The sequence below is a fragment of the Ranitomeya variabilis genome, chromosome 2 (genome assembly GCF_051348905.1).
Source record: "Ranitomeya variabilis isolate aRanVar5 chromosome 2, aRanVar5.hap1, whole genome shotgun sequence".
Taxonomy (NCBI): Eukaryota; Metazoa; Chordata; class Amphibia; order Anura; family Dendrobatidae; genus Ranitomeya; species Ranitomeya variabilis.
The window spans coordinates 382,688,429-382,708,618 of NC_135233.1; the positions used below are offsets into that span (position 1 = coordinate 382,688,429).

The 20,190-nt window shown below is 50.9% G+C and overlaps 1 protein-coding gene across 1 annotated transcript; it reads left to right on the forward strand.

Moving 5' to 3' along the window:
- Nucleotides 1-336: 336 nt before the first annotated feature.
- Nucleotides 337-19,934, forward strand: TAPBP (TAP binding protein). The gene is made up of 8 exons (XM_077286206.1): nt 337-540; nt 2,836-3,036; nt 4,023-4,244; nt 9,854-10,195; nt 10,517-10,840; nt 10,983-11,072; nt 11,270-11,313; nt 18,927-19,934. The coding sequence occupies exons 1-8, from the start codon at nt 495-497 to the stop codon at nt 18,939-18,941; spliced, it is 1,284 nt and encodes a 427-aa protein (XP_077142321.1). The 5' UTR covers nt 337-494; the 3' UTR covers nt 18,942-19,934.
- The last annotated feature ends 256 nt before the right edge of the window (nt 19,935-20,190 follow it).

Consider the following 20,190-nt stretch of genomic DNA (forward strand, 5'->3'; position numbering starts at 1 on the left):
GAAGAGGGAAAAATGAAAAAACCAAAAAATTGCCCGATTCTAAAAGGATTAATTTAGCATTCTGTCTGAAATGAAAATAATGGATAAAGGATGAAGCATTAACACTTCCGTTTTTGAAAGCTTCTTGCTTTGCAGCATTTTATCTGCCTAAAACGTTTACACTGTACTGTGTATTCAGACAACATATTTTTTTTATTAATCCCTTTTCCCCTTTCTAACAATGAAATGGACGCTATGGGACAGCAAAATCCGTTGCAGCGGTTAGTGGGTTAATGGCGATGCTTCAGGCTGATCTACAGTAACACAGGCTGATTTCTGGAAAGTGAAAGTAAAAGTAGATGAAGATATAAAAGGCAGAGCAAGGAGGAAAAGGAGATTTGGGACACCAGGACGGTGAGAGAGGCAAGAGGTGCACCCCTGTGACCAGGCCGTGGGGTGCAGACCAGTACCAGGGGCGCCAGACGAGCAGCTGCCGCACACAGGACCCCGCCACCATGATGCCGTCCACAATCTACAAGCTGTGCATTGTTCTTGTACACGGTGAGCATCATGAATGCGAGTCCTTTCACAGCCCCATATCCCACCTTGTCACAAACTATTCTGCACCCCTCACTCTTCTATTTAACCCTTAAGGTTCTGTTCCCTTCCTAGATCTGCTATTCCTCAGCGACATATTTCTCCGCCATGACAATAAAAAATGTCTGGGACTTTCCAGCCGATCTGCTTTCATTTTCCCTTACATTGTGAGATTGTTCGATAAGCTACGGCCTACTGATTTTTCTTACGCCTAGCCTTTGAATAATGCTTTTATAATGTATATTTTAGTGAATATTATTTCTAGTACATGGGGTCTTGCGCTCTTTACTTGCACATACACGCTCCTACTTTATTCAATGCGATGGCGGATGTATGTGAGGAAATGTGCGCAGTCCTGAGACCCTCAGGACTTCATCACTCTACGTGTTTAGATTTATTAAAGGTGACCGAAAGATGCTGAGATGTGTATGATGACCGGAAGTTACAGGCCTGAGGGTGCAAACGCTCTGATGACATCATGTGCCCCTCTGATTCCTGTCAGGTGTCATGGAGACCTTGTGTGGAGTCAGATCACCAGCTACATCAATATCTACCCGGATGGAGTTATTGTCCAGATGTGGGGACATCCATGTATTTGATTATTTGGATCCATGCAATGTTTCCATAACAATGGAACTAAGATCTTAAAAATCGTCAGTTTTATCTGTCAGGCTTTGGGCCTGTAACTTCAGGAGATCACGTGGGATATTCAATAATCTATATATCTGTCTGTCTGTCCTGGAAATCCCGCGTCTCTGATTGGTCGAGGCCTGGCGGCCTCGACCAATCAGCGACGGGCACAGTATCGACGTAGATGTCATAATGGTTGCCATGGCGACGATGATGTCATAAAGGTTGCCTCGACCAATCAGCAACGGGCTCAGTCTGCCGCGAATTCTGGAATCATCATTGTCAATATACTACGGGGACATGCATATTCTAGAATACCCGATGCATTAGAATCGGGCCACAGTCTAGTCTATATATATAATTGTCTAAGGGTTTTTCCGTCTGTCTGTCTGTCTGTCCTGGAAATCCCGCGTCTCTGATTGGTCGAGGTCGCCAGGCCTCGACCAATCAGAGACGGGCACAGCATGGCGACGATGATGTCATAATGGAAATCCCGTGTCTCTGATTGGTCGAGGCCGCCAGGCCTTGACCAATCAGCGACGGGCACAGTATCGACGTAGATGTCATAATGGTTGCCATGGCGACGATGTCATAAAGGTTGCCTCGACCAATCAGCGACGGGCACAGTCTGCCGCGAATTCTGGAATCATCATTGTCCATATACTACGGGGACATGCATATTCTAGAATACCCGATGCATTAGAATCGGGCCACAGTCTAGTATCTATATATATAATTGTCTAAGGGTTTTTCCGTCTGTCTGTCTGTCTGTCTTTCTGTCTGTCTGTCTGTCCTGGAAATCCCGCGTCTCTGATTGGTCGAGGCCGCCAGGCCTCGACCAATCAGCGACGGGCACAGCATGGCGACGATGATGTCATAATGGAGATCCCGCGTCTCTGATTGGTCGAGGCCGCCAGCAACGGGCACAGTATCGACGTAGATGTCATAATGGTTGCCATGGCGACGATGATGTCATAAAGGTTGCCTCGACCAATCAGCGACGGGCACAGTCTGCCGCGAATTCTGGAATCATCATTGTCCATATACTACGGAGACATGCATATTCTAGTATACCCGATGCGTTAGAATCGGGCCACAGTCTAGTATATATATAATTGTCTAAGGGTTTTTCCGTCTGTCTGTCTGTCTGTCCTGGAAATCCCGCATCTCTGATTGGTCGAGGTCGCCAGGCCTCGACCAATCAGAGATGGGCACAGCATGGCGACGATGATGTCATAATGGAAATCCCGTGTCTCTGATTGGTCGAGGCCGCCAGGCCTTGACCAATCAGCGACGGGCACAGTATCGACGTAGATGTCATAATGGTTGCCATGGCGACGATGTCATAAAGGTTGCCTCGACCAATCAGCGACGGGCACAGTCTGCCGCGAATTCTGGAATCATCATTGTCCATATACTACGGGGACATGCATATTCTAGAATACCCGATGCGTTAGAATCGGGCCACAGTCTAGTTAGATATAATAACGGCTTGTGATGAATGTTCTTCTGTGAGGTCTCCTACATCCATAGAGGAAGGAGCCCATTAAGCTCTTCCTAAATTACCTAAATAAATCAGTCCAGAGGATCCATGTGACTTTACTTCCTATTGCTTTTGCTTTACTGCAGCTGGTGGGCTCCTGGCCGTGCGTCCCAACTCTGGAGCCCAGTCTCTGTCCTGCTGGCTGGTGGAAGACATTCCAGCGACCGAGTCTAAACCGCGCTCAATCCAGCAGACCCCGGTATTGGTGCAGTTCACGGACGCCGCGGGGCTCACACACAGTTCGCCCATAGATGCAGAACCTGGAACCTTATTCTTCTATGTTTTTGGTGAGGAAATGGAAGATTTCAGTGAAGGGTTCTACTAAAACAGCATTGGTCCAACAAGTACCATGGTGGCAGTGACTGCTTCTACAAATCACGAAAAACCCAAACCATAAAGGGTTCTTCCCATTTTCATACATGGATAATGTCGGATAGGGCCTGTCAAAACAATAACTTTTGCAATTTACTGCTTATTAAAATTTTCAGTAATTGTCAAGATATTAACAATTTTCTCTTGTTTACAACTCGTTGCTTAGGAGACCGACCGCTGCTGCTGAGCATCTTATAAGCACTGCACTCAGGCTGGCCGGGATTAGGAGGTAATGTGGTCCAAAGATTATGGACAACATCAAAGCAGTGCTCAATAGAAAAGAGCTTGTAAGTCCTGTGCGTATTGGCCAATGCTGCAAAACTCTAGTGGTGGTCGGTCTGCTAAGCAACAAGCTGTAAAAAAAGAAAAAAGTGTTATATTAAGTATGAATAACATTTTTAACAAGAAGCAAATTGCAAAAGTGCTTGTTATACAAAAATATCTGACAATATCAATCTGTGAAGATCAGAATAAGCTTGTATTAATCAGGGAGGCACATTTATCAAAACTGGCCGAGCAGTTGTCTTTGACACCAATTTAAGCTACTGCCTGTTCGCTATGAGCCGATACTACAGTTTTCTATTGCAATGGGGGAGACTTTTTAACACTGGCACCACACAAGCAGTCCACCAATATCCGACCACGGTATGCACCGGATTCATCGGCAGGACGCACTCCATGTATAATAATGTGCCGCAGGTTTACCACAACGCCGGATCAGACCTGGTATTGTTTTCTGATGGTGTCTGGCTCCGTTTATTGTACAATCTCTTTATTCCAGAAAACTGCCATAAATACATTAATAAATCTTATTCATCATTAGAATTGCAAAATAGTCCTGAGTAAATGGCACAATAAAGATAATTGACGTCGTGATCTGAATTTTCCTCTCTGTATCTAGATCCGTCTGGGAAGCTTTCTCCTGAGTCTACCTCCTGTGAGATAACTCATCATCTGCCTCAGGAAGCCTCTTTGGACTGGGCACACTCTCTCACCGAGGAGAAATTCAGCTCGCCAGCCCTTGGCAAAGCCTGGTACACCTTGGCTGCCAGCAATCATCAGGATGGAAGAGCACTGAGCCTGGTCCTAGGGCCTCTTGGGGACAAACAAGATCATTTCTCTGGTACGTGTTCCTTAGAGGTGAAATCTCGTTCATCAAAAGTTGTATACATCCCCAATAATGACATTTCTCCATTGCTGGACACATTCATGCACTGTGCACCAGTAACTGTGATATTAGGCCTCTTTCACATGTCAGTGTCTCCGGTACTTGTGGTGACAGATTTCACACGTACCGGAGACACTTATACACGTGGACCCATTCAAGTGAATTATTATTATTATTTATTTATATAGCACCATTAATTCCATGGTGCTGTCCATGAGAGAGGGGTTACATACAAGGTTATAGATATCGTTTACAGTAAACAGGTTTACAGTGACAGACTGGTACAGAGGGGAGAGAACCCTGTCCTTGCGGACTTACATTCTATGGGATAGTGGGGAAGAGAAGGTAGGGGTGAGGCGGTGGTGAGGCGGCGGCTCTGGCGGTGGTGAGGCGGCGGCATGGTTATTGTAGGCTGTAGGCTTTTCTGAAGAAATGGGTTTTCAGGTTCCGTCTGAAGGATACGAGGGTGGTGGATAATCGGACGTGTTGAGGCATGGAATCCCAGAGGATGGGGGATATTCGGGAGAAATCTTGGAGGCGGTTGTGTGAGGAACGAATAAGTGTGGAGGAGAGTAGGAGGTCTTGGGAGGATCGAAGATTACGTGAGGGAAGATATTGGGAGATTAGTTCAGATGTATAGGGAGGGGACAGGTTGTGGATGGCTTTGTAGATCAGTGTTAGTAGTTTGAACTGGATTCATTGAGGAATTGGGAGCCAGTGGAGGGATTTGCAGAGGGGAGAAGCAGGGGAGTAGCGAGGAGAGAGGTGGATTAGCCGGGCAGCAGAGTTGAGGACAGACTGGAGTGGTGCAAGAGAGTTAGCTGGGAGGCCACAGAGGAGGGTGTTGCAGTAATTGAGGCGGGAGATGATGAGAGCATGTACAAGAGTTTTGGTAGATTGTGGGCTGAGGAAGGAACGGATTCTGGCAATATTTTTGAGTTGGAGGCGACAGGAGGTGGCAAGAGCTTGGACGTGAGGTTTGAAGGACAGGGCAGAGTCTAGAGTTACCCCGAGGCAGCGGATTTCAGGTGCGCGAGAGAGCATGATGCCGTTTACCATAATAGATAGATTGGGTAGGGGAGATACGTGAGGTGGGGGAAAGATGATGAATTTGGTTTTGCCTACATTGAGTTTTTGGAAGCGAGAGGTGAAGAAGGAGGATATGGCTGACAGACACTTCGGGATTCTGGACAGCAGGGAGGTGACGTCTGGGCCAGAGAGGTAAATCTGAGTGTCGTCTGCATACAGGTGGTACTGGAAGCCATGGGACTTTATGAGTTGTCCTAGGCCAAGGGTATAGATGGAAAAAAGTAGGGGCCCTAGGACAGAGCCTTGAGGGACTCCAACAGAGAGAGGGCGGGATGAGGAGGTAGTGTGGGAGTGGGAAACGCTAAATGTGTGGTTGGACAGGTATGAGGCAATCCAGGACAGGGCAAGGTCTTTGATGCCAAGGGAAGAAAATCTGTAGCAGTAGGCAGTGATCGACTGTGTCGAAAGCAGAGGACAGGTGAAGGAGGAGGATGGAGAACTGTCTGTTAGCTTTGGCGTGACTAAGTCATTAGTAATTTTTGTCAGGGCAGTTTCGGTGGAGTGGTGGGGGCGGAAGCCAGATTGGAGGTTGTCAAGAAGAGAGTTAGATGAGAGGTGGGAGGAAAGTTGAGCATGGACATGCTGCTCAAGGAGTTTTGAAGCAAACAGGAGTAGTGATATGGGGCGATAGCTGGGCATAGCAGTTGGGTCAAGGTTACTTTTTTTGAGGATGGGTGTGATGGTGGCATGTTTGAAGGCAGAGGGGAAGGTACCAGAAGAGAGCGATAGGTTGAAGAGATGGGTTAGGACTGGAATGAGCGTGTTAGTGAGGTTGGGGAGCAGGTGGGAAGGGATGGGGTCAAGTGCACAGGTGGTGAGGTGTGATTTGGAAAAGATGCGAGTAAGCTCTCCTTCAGGAGAGGGAGGTTATTAGGGAAGGGCAGAGGTCTGGTATATGGAGTGGTTGGGGTGGTGGACAAGTAAAGGTTTGCCTTATTTGGTCGATCTTGTTTTTGAAGTAGGTGGCAAAGTCCTCGGAAGAGATGAAGGGAGTTGGAGGTGGCAGTGGTGGGCGGAGGAGAGAGTTAAATGTGCTGAACAGTTGTTTTGGGTTGTAGGATAGTGAAGATACAAGGATAGTGAAATAGGTCTGTTTAGCAGAGGTGAGGGCTTATTTGAAGTCAAGTGTAGCTTGTTTGAAAGCAGTGAAGTCATCTGGCAGGCGTGTTTTCTTCCAACGCCGCTCCGTGACCCTGGATGCTTGTCGAAGTTTTTTTGTGAGATTGTTATACCAGGGTTGCCTATTGGTTCGTCGCACTTCGCCATGCATGAGAGGGGCGACTGAGTCTATGGCTGATGTGAGGGTGGTGTTATAGAAAGCGGTGGCGCTGTCCGTGTCCTGGAGTGAAGATATGGAGGACAGGGGTAGGAGAGAGTCTGAGAGTCTGTGAATGTCTAGGTTTGCGAGGATTCTGCGAGGATGTGGTAATGGCTGGACCTGGGGGGCACGTGAGGAGGACAAGGATGAGAAGGTGAGTAGATGGTGGTCAGATAGGGGGAAGGGAGAGGTTGTGAGCTTAGATAAGAAACAGAGGTGGGTGAAGATGAGGTCTAGTGTATGTCCATCTGTGTGGGTAGCTGTGGAGGACCACTGGGTAAGTCCAAAGGATGAAGTAAGGGCCAGTAGTTTGGAGGCTGCTGGCTGGTGGGTGTCAGTAGAGATATTAAAGTCGCCCATGATGATGGTGGGGATGTCAGCAGAGAGAAAGTGAAGGAGCCAGGTGGAGAATTGGTCGATGAAGGCAGTGGCTGAGCCCGGTGGTCGGTATATGACAGCCATTTGGAGATTGGAGGGAGCGTAAATACGGACAGAGTGAACCTCGAAAGAAGGGAGGATAAGGGAGGGTGGGGGTTGGATAGGGTTGAAAAAAAGTTTTTAGAAAGATGGATACCCACTCCTCCACCATGGCTGTTGCCAGAGCGAGGAGTGTGGGTAAATTGGAGGCCACCGTAACTCAGTGCTTAAGGCGAGGCTGTGTCAGGGAGCGTCAGCCAGGTCGGAAAGGTTGCGGGAAGTGAAGAGATCATGGACCATGTGGAGCTTGTTGCAGACAGAGCGGGCATTGCAAAGTGCCCCAGAGAGGGGAAGCAGGGTGGTGGGGGTCAGTGGAACAGGTTTTAAGTGTGAGGGGTTGCGATAGTTTCTCATAGTGTGAGAAGGATAGGGTGAGGATTAGTAATGTATGAGGCGGGGAAGGCAGGATTGGGGGATGTGTCGCTAGCAGTGAGAATAAGCAGAGAAAGGAAAGCAGGTGGGTGAAGGAGAGTGATGATTAGTGGAGCAAAAACGGTGGGGAAAATATGAGCATGGTTAAAGAGCAGGGGAGGAAAAGAAAGGCAAGTAAATTTAGAAGATAGTGATTAGTCTTACCGTCTGGCCGATTTCTGGACTATTTCTGTTATATTTCTGATGACACTTAAAAGATGTCACTTCAAATGATGTCACATCTGACAAAGGCCATATCTGACCGTACCATGCAACTTACACCATTTGAAGAGTCCATGAAATGAAGCCAGGTGAGAGAGGAAGAGGGAGGAGGAAGGAGGTGGGGGACAGTTCACAGCAGGGAGCAATTCACAGATTGCAGTTAATAGTACATTTGTTTAGCATCAAGGTTGGTGAAGGATAGGATAAGATGGGAGGATAGAGCTAGGTGTGAGGAACATGTGCATATCAATATGCATTCAGCAAGCTTGAAGTATGAAACATGGAATTAAAGTCAGGGAAAAAGCAGCAACATACCAGCAGTTAGAAGAGGGATAGAAGTACATGGGATTCAGGGGGTGCAGTGGCTAGTTCAGATTAGGAGACAGTCCGCACATACGAGCAGTTAGAAGAGGGATAGAAGTACATGGGATTCAGGGGGTGCAGTGGCTAGTTCAGATTAGGAGACAGTTCGCACATACCGGTGAATGAGCCTGTGCAAATGTCAGTGTGTTTCCACGGGCCGTGTGACACATACCGGTGCCTGAGAAGCAGTGGTACACTTAGCGCTGTTCCCCGGCACCGGGTGCTGAAGACGGCTCTCATCATTTTCCCCTGCTCTGCCGGCGATCAGCGCAAGCAGGGTAGAATGATGAGAGTTATATTCAAGTGATCACAATGAGAGCAGGTGGCAGCTGTTGGGGACTATTCATCACCCATCGCCTGTGCTATAAATAAATAAAAATTCCGGAGTGGATTCCGCTGTATTTTCTAAAACCAGCCAGGCATCAGCAAGGCTAGTTATCAAGAATAGAGGGGTCCTCAAGCCATATTTTTTAATTATTTAAATAAATCATTTTAAAAAACAGCGTGGGGACCCCTCTATTTTTGATAACCTGCCTTGCCAACGCTGACAGCTGAGGGTTACAGCCCCCAGCTGTGAGTTTTGCCTGGCTGGTTATAGAAAATATAGGGAAACCCACACCAGATTTATTTATTTATAGCGCAGGCGGCGGGTGATGAATACTCCCATCAGTCACCGCCTGCTCTCACTGGTATTAGAGGCAGCAGGTGTAGGCTGATGGGAGTAATAGTTCCATCAGCCACCGCCTGCTCTCATTGTGCTCACCTGAATAACTTTAATCATTCTCCCCTGCTTGCACTGATCGCCGGCAGAGCAGGGGAGAATGATGAGAGCCGTCTTCAGCACCCAGCAGGACCAGGTAACAACACTAACTGTACCGCTGCTTTTCTGGCGCCGGTACATCTGGTACTGATGCAGCACACAGTCACCACACATGTGCTGCAAGTATTACACACACGGACACTGATATCTCTGATACCGTTTTTTTCCAGTACCGGAAAATAAACAGACGTGTGAAAACGGCCTTAGGTGTACTCTATATTTGTTAATATTTTGGTACTTTAGGTATCAAATGCCTTAAAAGAGTTTTTCCATGGGAGACATTAGTGGTGAATAAAAATGTCTTACCATTAAAGGGGTATTGCCATCTACAAGATCCTATATCAATATGTAGGAGGTTTATTAATAATAATAATAATAATAATAATAATAATAATAATAATAATAATAATAATCTTAGCAAATACCTGATAGTATAGTTCTCCTGATTAGCTACATCACTTACCCCATGCAGGGCATTGCAGTAGCTTAGGTGTCCATGGTTTCATATAGTGACAGTTAGTTGTTGGTTCATAGCCATGGATCTCTAAGTTAATGGAATGCGCTGCACATGGGGTAAGCAACATGGCTAATTAGGAGAACTATACTTTATTTCTAATTGGAGGTATTTGCTAATATTATTATTACACATACAATATATTGAGATTGGATCTTGGAGATTGTAATACCCCTTAAAGTCCCTATACCGAATCCTGGTAAAGCCATTGATATGTAGTCTCACTGTTTTGTAGTATAGGAATACTCTTGTGTGCTGCTGACTATGATCATTACATGTGTTAAAAAAAAGGCATAGATCCATCAAGATGCTGATACACCCACCATGTCTGATCTTCTCTTTCTCTCCAGCCTCTCTAGCTGTGTTCTCTGTCTCCGCCATCCTCCATGCCCCGCTGGGTAAGCCCCTGTCTGTACCCTGCAGCATGTGGCGGGGGCATCAGCCGCGCTTTTCTGTAGAGTGGCGCCATCGTGCCCTGGGCGATGGAAGTCTCCTCTATGCGTATGATGGATGGAAGGACAAAGTTGAGGAGAATGTCCCAAATTGTCACCTGAACTTTTCGGCTTTACACAACGAAGGGGACGCTTCCCTCCTGATTGACAATGTGGAAATTTCCCACCAAGGCACCTTGTTATGTACGGTCTACCTGCCCTACCTGAGGGCACAGAGGGAAGTCCATCTGGTGGTCACAGGTAAGAGACCGTAGAGGGGGCAATGGGAGCATGGTAATACGTACATGCTGGGATTTTTCAACATTTTTCTTTATTTTTATTTTTTTCAGTTGGGGGTTTTTATTTTTCAGTGGACATGTCTCCAGAGCAGACTCTTGGTGGACATGACTCATATCTTCTAGTTCTACTGGGAGGGTAGACTAGTGGAATTGTGATGAAATCTAGAATATTTTGGCCTAGTGGCCATGATAGATACTCACCATATTTATTTATTAAAACACAGCTACTCCGTAGAATTTAATGAATTTCCTTCTGTTTTTCGGTTCTTTGTTGCTCCTCCAGCCAAGCCCCAGGTTACCCTGCAGCCTGCCCCACTCTTTGCTCGGCCGGGTGAGGAGGTGACGCTCACTTGTGACATTTCTCACTTTCACCCTCTGGAAATCTCTGTGGACTTCTTAGTTCAGCTTTCAGAGGAATCACATCCTACTCTGTTGTCTGGAAATTCCCTGTCTAATCACATCTCCAACTACGATGGCACCTACAGTATCTCAGCATACCAGCGCATCACCGCCAGCGGCGACCTCCACGGAGCGCGCTACTTCTGCAGAGTCAACCATGTTAGTGCCGCAAAAGGGATCTCGAGCTCCCAGACACTGAAAGTCGCAGGTAATAAATGATATAATTACACAATCAGGCTCATAGAGCAGTTCTTGGATTATTTGTGTGTAAATCTTCATAGATCACGGTCTGTACATTGTATGTAGGGCAGGGATACGGTGTGTGACTGCCACTCTCCCTCTATGTACAGGGATGTCGGCGCCATCGCTGGAGGATATAATGTACCTCTTCCTGACTGCTCTGTTTCTCTACGGGACTCTAAGCTACTTACGGAAAAAAGGTAAAAATATAAAAAAGCTAAAAGTTTGGGAAACCAAGAGCAGGTCTGCTTTGTAGGGTAGATCCTGTCGTAGGAAGATGAGGAGTGATAGCAACATTATTGTCCTATCTATCAGTTATAGCAAAATGAAGACATCTTGAGACATAAGGAATAGTATAAGTAGAATGACTGACAACTCTTTCTTCTCACTATTACAGCCGTGTCTCTATTTGGAAGTCGTGAGGATCTGAAGGCTCGGAAGGTACAGTAAAAATGAGAATATAGCGGGGTGTACAAACCTATACAGTAGGGGATATCCCCTCTATGTGTGGCTGTGATGCAGAACTTGGATATATTTTGTCTATGTGATTTTCTAAAATTAAAAAGTGCATCGGAGCAGTGAACGCTGCACAGAAGGACCTCAGAGCAGTGAACCCTGCACAGAAGAGCCTCAGAGAGGTGAAACCAGCACAGAAGGACCTCAGAGCAGTGAACACTGCACAGAAAGACCTCAGAGCGGTGAACCCTGCACAAAAGGACCTCAGAGGGGTGAACCCTGCGCAGAAGGACCTCAGAGCAGTGAATGTTGCGCAGAAGGACCTCAGAGCGGTGAGGGCTGAACACAAGGACCTCAGAGCGGTAAGGGCTGGACACAAGGACTTCAGAGCGGTGAAGGCTGCACACAAGGACCTCAGAGCGGTGAACCCTGCACACATGGACCTCAGAGCAGTGAGGGCTGCACAGAAGGACCTCAGAGCGGTGAACGCTGCGCAGAAGGACCTCAGAGCAGTGAACGCTGTGCAGTAGGACCTCAGAGCGGTGAACCCTGCACAGAAGGACCTTAAAAGGGTGAACCCTGCGCACAAGGACCTCAGAGCGGTGAGGGCTGCACACAAGGACCACAGAGCAGTGTGAGCTGCAAACAAGGACCTTAGAGCGATGCACGCTGCACACAAGGACCTCAGAGCAGTGAGAGCTGCACACAAGGACTTCAGAGTGGTGAAGGCTGCACAGAAGGACCTCAGAGCAGTGAATGCTGCGCAGAAGGACCTCAGAGCGGGGAGGGCTGCACACAAGGACTTCAGAGCGGTGAAGGCTGCACACAAGGACCTCAGAGCGGTGAGGGCTGCACAGAAGGACCTCAGAGCGGTGAACGCTGCGCAGAAGGACCTCAGAGCAGTGAACGCTGCGCAGTAGGACCTCAGAGCGGGGAGGGCTGCACACAAGGACCTCAGAGCGGTGAACCCTGCACACAAGGTCCTCAGAGCGGTGAGGGCTGCACAGAAGGACCTCAGAGCAGTGAATGCTGCGCAGAAGGACCTCAGAGCGGGGAGGGCTGCACACAAGGACTTCAGAGCGGTGAAGGCTGCACACAAGGACCTCAGAGCGGTGAGGGCTGCACAGAAGGACCTCAGAGCGGTGAACGCTGCGCAGAAGGACCTCAGAGCAGTGAACGCTGCGCAGTAGGACCTCAGAGCGGGGAGGGCTGCACACAAGGACTTCAGAGCGGTGAAGGCTGCACACAAGGACCTCAGAGCGGTGAACCCTGCACACAAGGTCCTCAGAGCGGTGAGGGCTGCACAGAAGGACCTCAGAGCAGTGAATGCTGCGCAGAAGTACCTCAGAGCGGGGAGGGCTGCACACAAGGACTTCAGAGCGGTGAAGGCTGCACAAAAGGACCTCAGAGCGGTGAACCCTGCACACAAGGTCCTCAGAGCGGTGAGGGCTGCACAGAAGGACCTCAGAGCGGTGAACGCTGCGCAGAAGGACCTCAGAGCAGTGAACGCTGCGCAGTAGGACCTCAGAGCGTTGAACGTTGCACAGAAGGACCTCAGAGCAGTGAATGCTGCATGGAAGGACCTCAGAGCGGGGAGGGCTGCACACAAGGACCTCAGAGCGGTGAGGGCTGCACAAAAGGACTTCACAGCGGTGAAGGCTGCACACAAGGACCTCAGAGCGGTGAGGGTTGCACACAAGGACCTCAGAGCAGTGAATGCTGCACACAAGGACCTCAGAGCGGTGAAGGCTGCACAGAAGGACCTCAGAGCAGTGAATGCTGCACAGAAGGACCTCAGTGCAGGGAGGGCTGCACACAAGGACCTCAGAGCGGTGAACCCTGCACAGAAGGACCTCAGAGCAGTGAATGCTGCACCGAAGGACCTCAGAGCGGGGAGGGCTGCACACAAGGACCTCAGAGCAGTGAATGCTGCACGGAAGCACCTCAGAGCGGTGAGGGCTGCATACAAGGACTTCAGAGCGGTGAAGGCTGCATACAAGAACCTCAGAGCAGTGAATGCTGCACGGAAGGACCTCAGAGCGGTGAGGGCTGCATACAAGGACCTCAGAGCTGTGAGGGCTGCACGGAAGGACCTCAGAGCGGTGATCGCTCCACAGAAGGACCTCAGACCGGTGAACGCTGTACAGAACTACCTCAGAGCAGTGAATGCTGCACGGAAGGACCTCAGAGCGAGAAGGGCTGCACACAAGGACCTCAGAGCAGTGAGGACTGCACTCAAAGACCTCAGAGTGATGCACGCTGCACGGAAGGACCTCAGAGCGGTGAACGCTGTACAGAACTACCTCAGAGCAGTGAATGCTGCACGGAAGGACCTCAGAGCGGTGACAGCTGTACAGAAACACCTGAGAGCGGTGAACCCTGCACAGAAGGACCTCAGAGTGGTGAGGGTTGCACACAAGGACCTCAGAGCGGTGAAGGCTGCACACAAGGACCTCAGAGTGGTGAACCCTGCACACAAGGACCTCAGAGCGGTGAGGGCTGCAGACATGGACCTCAGAGCGGTGAACCTTGCACAGAAGGACCTCAGAGGGGTGAGGGTTGCACACAAGGTCCTCAGAGCGGTGAGGGCTGCACAGAAGGACCTCAGAGCAGTGAATGCTGCGCAGAAGGACCTCAGAGCGGGGAGGGCTGCACACAAGGACTTCAGAGCGGTGAAGGCTGCACACAAGGACCTCAGAGCGGTGAGGGCTGCACAGAAGGACCTCAGAGCGGTGAACGCTGCGCAGAAGGACCTCAGAGCAGTGAACGCTGCGCAGTAGGACCTCAGAGCGGGGAGGGCTGCACACAAGGACTTCAGAGCGGTGAGGGCTGCACAGAAGGACCTCAGAGCGGTGAACGCTGCGCAGAAGGACCTCAGAGCAGTGAACGCTGCGCAGTAGGACCTCAGAGCGGGGAGGGCTGCACACAAGGACCTCAGAGCGGTGAACCCTGCACACAAGGTCCTCAGAGCGGTGAGGGCTGCACAGAAGGACCTCAGAGCAGTGAATGCTGCGCAGAAGGACCTCAGAGCGGGGAGGGCTGCACACAAGGACTTCAGAGCGGTGAAGGCTGCACACAAGGACCTCAGAGCGGTGAGGGCTGCACAGAAGGACCTCAGAGCGGTGAACGCTGCACACAAGGACCTCAGAGCGGTGAGGGCTGCACAGAAGGACCTCAGAGCGGTGAACGCTGCGCAGAAGGACCTCAGAGCAGTGAACGCTGCGCAGTAGGACCTCAGAGCGGGGAGGGCTGCACACAAGGACCTCAGAGCGGTGAACCCTGCACACAAGGTCCTCAGAGCGGTGAGGGCTGCACAGAAGGACCTCAGAGCAGTGAATGCTGCGCAGAAGGACCTCAGAGCGGGGAGGGCTGCACACAAGGACTTCAGAGCGGTGAAGGCTGCACACAAGGACCTCAGAGCGGTGAGGGCTGCACAGAAGGACCTCAGAGCGGTGAACGCTGCGCAGAAGGACCTCAGAGCAGTGAACGCTGCGCAGTAGGACCTCAGAGCGGGGAGGGCTGCACACAAGGACTTCAGAGCGGTGAAGGCTGCACACAAGGACCTCAGAGCGGTGAACCCTGCACACAAGGTCCTCAGAGCGGTGAGGGCTGCACAGAAGGACCTCAGAGCAGTGAATGCTGCGCAGAAGGACCTCAGAGCGGGGAGGGCTGCACACAAGGACTTCAGAGCGGTGAAGGCTGCACAAAAGGACCTCAGAGCGGTGAACCCTGCACACAAGGTCCTCAGAGCGGTGAGGGCTGCACAGAAGGACCTCAGAGCGGTGAACGCTGCGCAGAAGGACCTCAGAGCAGTGAACGCTGCGCAGTAGGACCTCAGAGCGTTGAACGTTGCACAGAAGGACCTCAGAGCAGTGAATGCTGCATGGAAGGACCTCAGAGCGGGGAGGGCTGCACACAAGGACCTCAGAGCGGTGAGGGCTGCACAAAAGGACTTCACAGCGGTGAGGGTTGCACACAAGGACCTCAGAGCAGTGAATGCTGCACACAAGGACCTCAGAGCGGTGAAGGCTGCACAGAAGGACCTCAGAGCAGTGAATGCTGCACAGAAGGACCTCAGTGCAGGGAGGGCTGCACACAAGGACCTCAGAGCGGTGAACCCTGCACAGAAGGACCTCAGAGCAGTGAATGCTGCACCGAAGGACCTCAGAGCGGGGAGGGCTGCACACAAGGACCTCAGAGCAGTGAATGCTGCACGGAAGCACCTCAGAGCGGTGAGGGCTGCATACAAGGACTTCAGAGCGGTGAAGGCTGCATACAAGAACCTCAGAGCAGTGAATGCTGCACGGAAGGACCTCAGAGCGGTGAGGGCTGCATACAAGGACCTCAGAGCTGTGAGGGCTGCACGGAAGGACCTCAGAGCGGTGATCGCTCCACAGAAGGACCTCAGACCGGTGAACGCTGTACAGAACTACCTCAGAGCAGTGAATGCTGCACGGAAGGACCTCAGAGCGAGAAGGGCTGCACACAAGGACCTCAGAGCAGTGAGGACTGCACTCAAAGACCTCAGAGTGATGCACGCTGCACGGAAGGACCTCAGAGCGGTGAACGCTGTACAGAACTACCTCAGAGCAGTGAATGCTGCACGGAAGGACCTCAGAGCGGTGACAGCTGTACAGAAACACCTGAGAGCGGTGAACCCTGCACAGAAGGACCTCAGAGTGGTGAGGGTTGCACACAAGGACCTCAGAGCGGTGAAGGCTGCACACAAGGACCTCAGAGTGGTGAACCCTGCACACAAGGACCTCAGAGCGGTGAGGGCTGCAGACATGGACCTCAGAGCGGTGAACCTTGCACAGAAGGACCTCAGAGGGGTGAGGGTTGCACACAAGGTCCTCAGAGCGGTGAGGGCTGCACAGAAGGACCTCAGAGCAGTGAATGCTGCGCAGAAGGACCTCAGAGCGGGGAGGGCTGCACACAAGGACTTCAGAGCGGTGAAGGCTGCACACAAGGACCTCAGAGCGGTGAGGGCTGCACAGAAGGACCTCAGAGCGGTGAACGCTGCGCAGAAGGACCTCAGAGCAGTGAACGCTGCGCAGTAGGACCTCAGAGCGGGGAGGGCTGCACACAAGGACTTCAGAGCGGTGAGGGCTGCACAGAAGGACCTCAGAGCGGTGAACGCTGCGCAGAAGGACCTCAGAGCAGTGAACGCTGCGCAGTAGGACCTCAGAGCGGGGAGGGCTGCACACAAGGACCTCAGAGCGGTGAACCCTGCACACAAGGTCCTCAGAGCGGTGAGGGCTGCACAGAAGGACCTCAGAGCAGTGAATGCTGCGCAGAAGGACCTCAGAGCGGGGAGGGCTGCACACAAGGACTTCAGAGCGGTGAAGGCTGCACACAAGGACCTCAGAGCGGTGAGGGCTGCACAGAAGGACCTCAGAGCGGTGAACGCTGCACACAAGGACCTCAGAGCGGTGAGGGCTGCACAGAAGGACCTCAGAGCGGTGAACGCTGCGCAGAAGGACCTCAGAGCAGTGAACGCTGCGCAGTAGGACCTCAGAGCGGGGAGGGCTGCACACAAGGACCTCAGAGCGGTGAACCCTGCACACAAGGTCCTCAGAGCGGTGAGGGCTGCACAGAAGGACCTCAGAGCAGTGAATGCTGCGCAGAAGGACCTCAGAGCGGGGAGGGCTGCACACAAGGACTTCAGAGCGGTGAAGGCTGCACACAAGGACCTCAGAGCGGTGAGGGCTGCACAGAAGGACCTCAGAGCGGTGAACGCTGCGCAGAAGGACCTCAGAGCAGTGAACGCTGCGCAGTAGGACCTCAGAGCGGGGAGGGCTGCACACAAGGACTTCAGAGCGGTGAAGGCTGCACACAAGGACCTCAGAGCGGTGAACCCTGCACACAAGGTCCTCAGAGCGGTGAGGGCTGCACAGAAGGACCTCAGAGCAGTGAATGCTGCGCAGAAGGACCTCAGAGCGGGGAGGGCTGCACACAAGGACTTCAGAGCGGTGAAGGCTGCACAAAAGGACCTCAGAGCGGTGAACCCTGCACACAAGGTCCTCAGAGCGGTGAGGGCTGCACAGAAGGACCTCAGAGCGGTGAACGCTGCGCAGAAGGACCTCAGAGCAGTGAACGCTGCGCAGTAGGACCTCAGAGCGTTGAACGTTGCACAGAAGGACCTCAGAGCAGTGAATGCTGCATGGAAGGACCTCAGAGCGGGGAGGGCTGCACACAAGGACCTCAGAGCGGTGAGGGCTGCACAAAAGGACTTCACAGCGGTGAGGGTTGCACACAAGGACCTCAGAGCAGTGAATGCTGCACACAAGGACCTCAGAGCGGTGAAGGCTGCACAGAAGGACCTCAGAGCAGTGAATGCTGCACAGAAGGACCTCAGTGCAGGGAGGGCTGCACACAAGGACCTCAGAGCGGTGAACCCTGCACAGAAGGACCTCAGAGCAGTGAATGCTGCACCGAAGGACCTCAGAGCGGGGAGGGCTGCACACAAGGACCTCAGAGCAGTGAATGCTGCACGGAAGCACCTCAGAGCGGTGAGGGCTGCATACAAGGACTTCAGAGCGGTGAAGGCTGCATACAAGAACCTCAGAGCAGTGAATGCTGCACGGAAGGACCTCAGAGCGGTGAGGGCTGCATACAAGGACCTCAGAGCTGTGAGGGCTGCACGGAAGGACCTCAGAGCGGTGATCGCTCCACAGAAGGACCTCAGACCGGTGAACGCTGTACAGAACTACCTCAGAGCAGTGAATGCTGCACGGAAGGACCTCAGAGCGAGAAGGGCTGCACACAAGGACCTCAGAGCAGTGAGGACTGCACTCAAAGACCTCAGAGTGATGCACGCTGCACGGAAGGACCTCAGAGCGGTGAACGCTGTACAGAACTACCTCAGAGCAGTGAATGCTGCACGGAAGGACCTCAGAGCGGTGACAGCTGTACAGAAACACCTGAGAGCGGTGAACCCTGCACAGAAGGACCTCAGAGTGGTGAGGGTTGCACACAAGGACCTCAGAGCGGTGAAGGCTGCACACAAGGACCTCAGAGCGGTGAACCCTGCACACAAGGACCTCAGAGCGGTGAGGGCTGCAGACATGGACCTCAGAGCGGTGAACCTTGCACAGAAGGACCTCAGAGGGGTGAGGGTTGCACACAAGGACCTCAGAGCGGTGAAGGCTGCACACAAAAACCTCAGAGCAGTGAACCCTGCACACAAGGACCTCAGAGCGGTGAACCCTGCACAGAAGGACCTCAGAGCGGTGAACCCTGCACACAAGGACCTCAGAGCGGTGAACCCTGCACACAAGGACCTCAGAGCGGTGAACCCTGCACACAAGGACCTCAGAGCGGTGAACCCTGCACACAAGGACCTCAGAGCGGTGAACCCTGCACACAAGGACCTCAGAGGGGTGAACCCTGCACACAAGGACCTCAGAGCGGTGAACCCGGCACACAAGGACCTCAGAGCGGTGAACCCTACACAGAAGGACCTCAGAGCGGTGAACGCTGCACAAAAGGAAAATTTTTATACTTGTGTGCAATATGTGTATGTGTGATGTGCGGATGCTCGGGGTCGGTCTTAAGATCACAAAATGACTAAATGTTTTGGATTTTGTTTCCTACAGAATAAATCAGAATAAAATAACAGACGGTGAGAAATTGGGACCTGATCTAAACCGACGCAGATGTGTGGCCTGTACAGAGTTTAATGCACTTGACGCTTTGTTTCCCTGGAGAGAAGCCGTCACCACAGGAGTCTGACAGCCGCCAGCCCCCTCTATGCAGAGCGGCCATGTTAGGTGTACTTTCGGCTTCAGGGTTTATTCACAAGTGACATTTTTATTGTGGTTTTCCATCATTTACTGCAATTTTTGATCTTTTTTTTATATTATAATACAAATATTTCACTGGAGAAAAACAAAACAATCGGTGCTAAAACTATGACAGAAATGTCACGTGAATACAGCGCTGAGCTGCTCGCACTTTGGCGTCAGATGCCCTTTTTCTGATTGATTTATCATTTACGGTTGATGTGTGAACATTTTTTATTTTGGCCAAAACCTTCATCAGTCGCTGCCCGGCGATCCCTTGTGGTTTAGCTGCAGATCTGTCAACACAAATGACGTTCCAAGAACGGCACAAATAGGGACCAAAAACGTCAGCATTGCAGATATGGTTTCCCCAGATTCGTGCGCATACATCTGCCTTGTGTCGCTCTCGTTCATGTCGGGAAAAGTCGTTAAGGAAATTATCTAAATTGGGCTTTTCAGAGATCCCCTATCTGTGTTTCCCATGGTCGGGCCGGCCGCAGCCTTGTTCATGTCTTTATTTTCTCTCATGTGAAAAAAACCTTTCCAATTTTCATCAGTGTTTTGGTTCTTATCTCCTGTCATCCTCATCAGTGTTTCATTTATTTTTCTTTCATTTTTCCTTTGTTTTTGTTTTTTTCGAATTGATTAGAGTGAAAATCCCAGATAGGACAAGTACATTAAAATCAGACGTCTGAGTGAGGCTTTAGGGCGCGCTCTCACTTTACTCTCAAAATGTGATTTTGTTTGCAGCGATTTGTTGGAAAATCGCAGCATAGTGGCATAGTACTGCAATTTTATATAAATAATAATATAAGAAATTCTTATGAGGTGTGAACTGCCCCTTATTCTGCTGCTTCAAATTGCACTATTCTGCTGGGATCAAAAATAGGTTGTTAGATCCCAGGAAGCTGTATAACTAGTTGGATATAATCAGTAGTTCCCTAAATGAGGGAAGAAACGCGTCGCTCTGTAATTCTAGTTTCTAAAATTGTCTGATTTATATCAAGAGTGCTGTTTTCACACTGAAGTACCCGTACACATTACAGAGCAGCGAGCAAACAACCGATCTGCCAACAGC

Excerpts from the sequence above, each read along its gene's own strand:
- TAPBP (XM_077286206.1), top strand. The coding sequence starts at position 495 with ATGATGCCGTCCACAATCTACAAGCTGTGCATTGTTCTTGTACACG. Across the intron at positions 3,037-4,022 it reads CTTATTCTTCTATGTTTTTG|ATCCGTCTGGGAAGCTTTCT; the intron begins GTGAGGAAATGG and ends CTCTGTATCTAG. Across the intron at positions 10,841-10,982 it reads CCAGACACTGAAAGTCGCAG|GGATGTCGGCGCCATCGCTG; the intron begins GTAATAAATGAT and ends CTCTATGTACAG.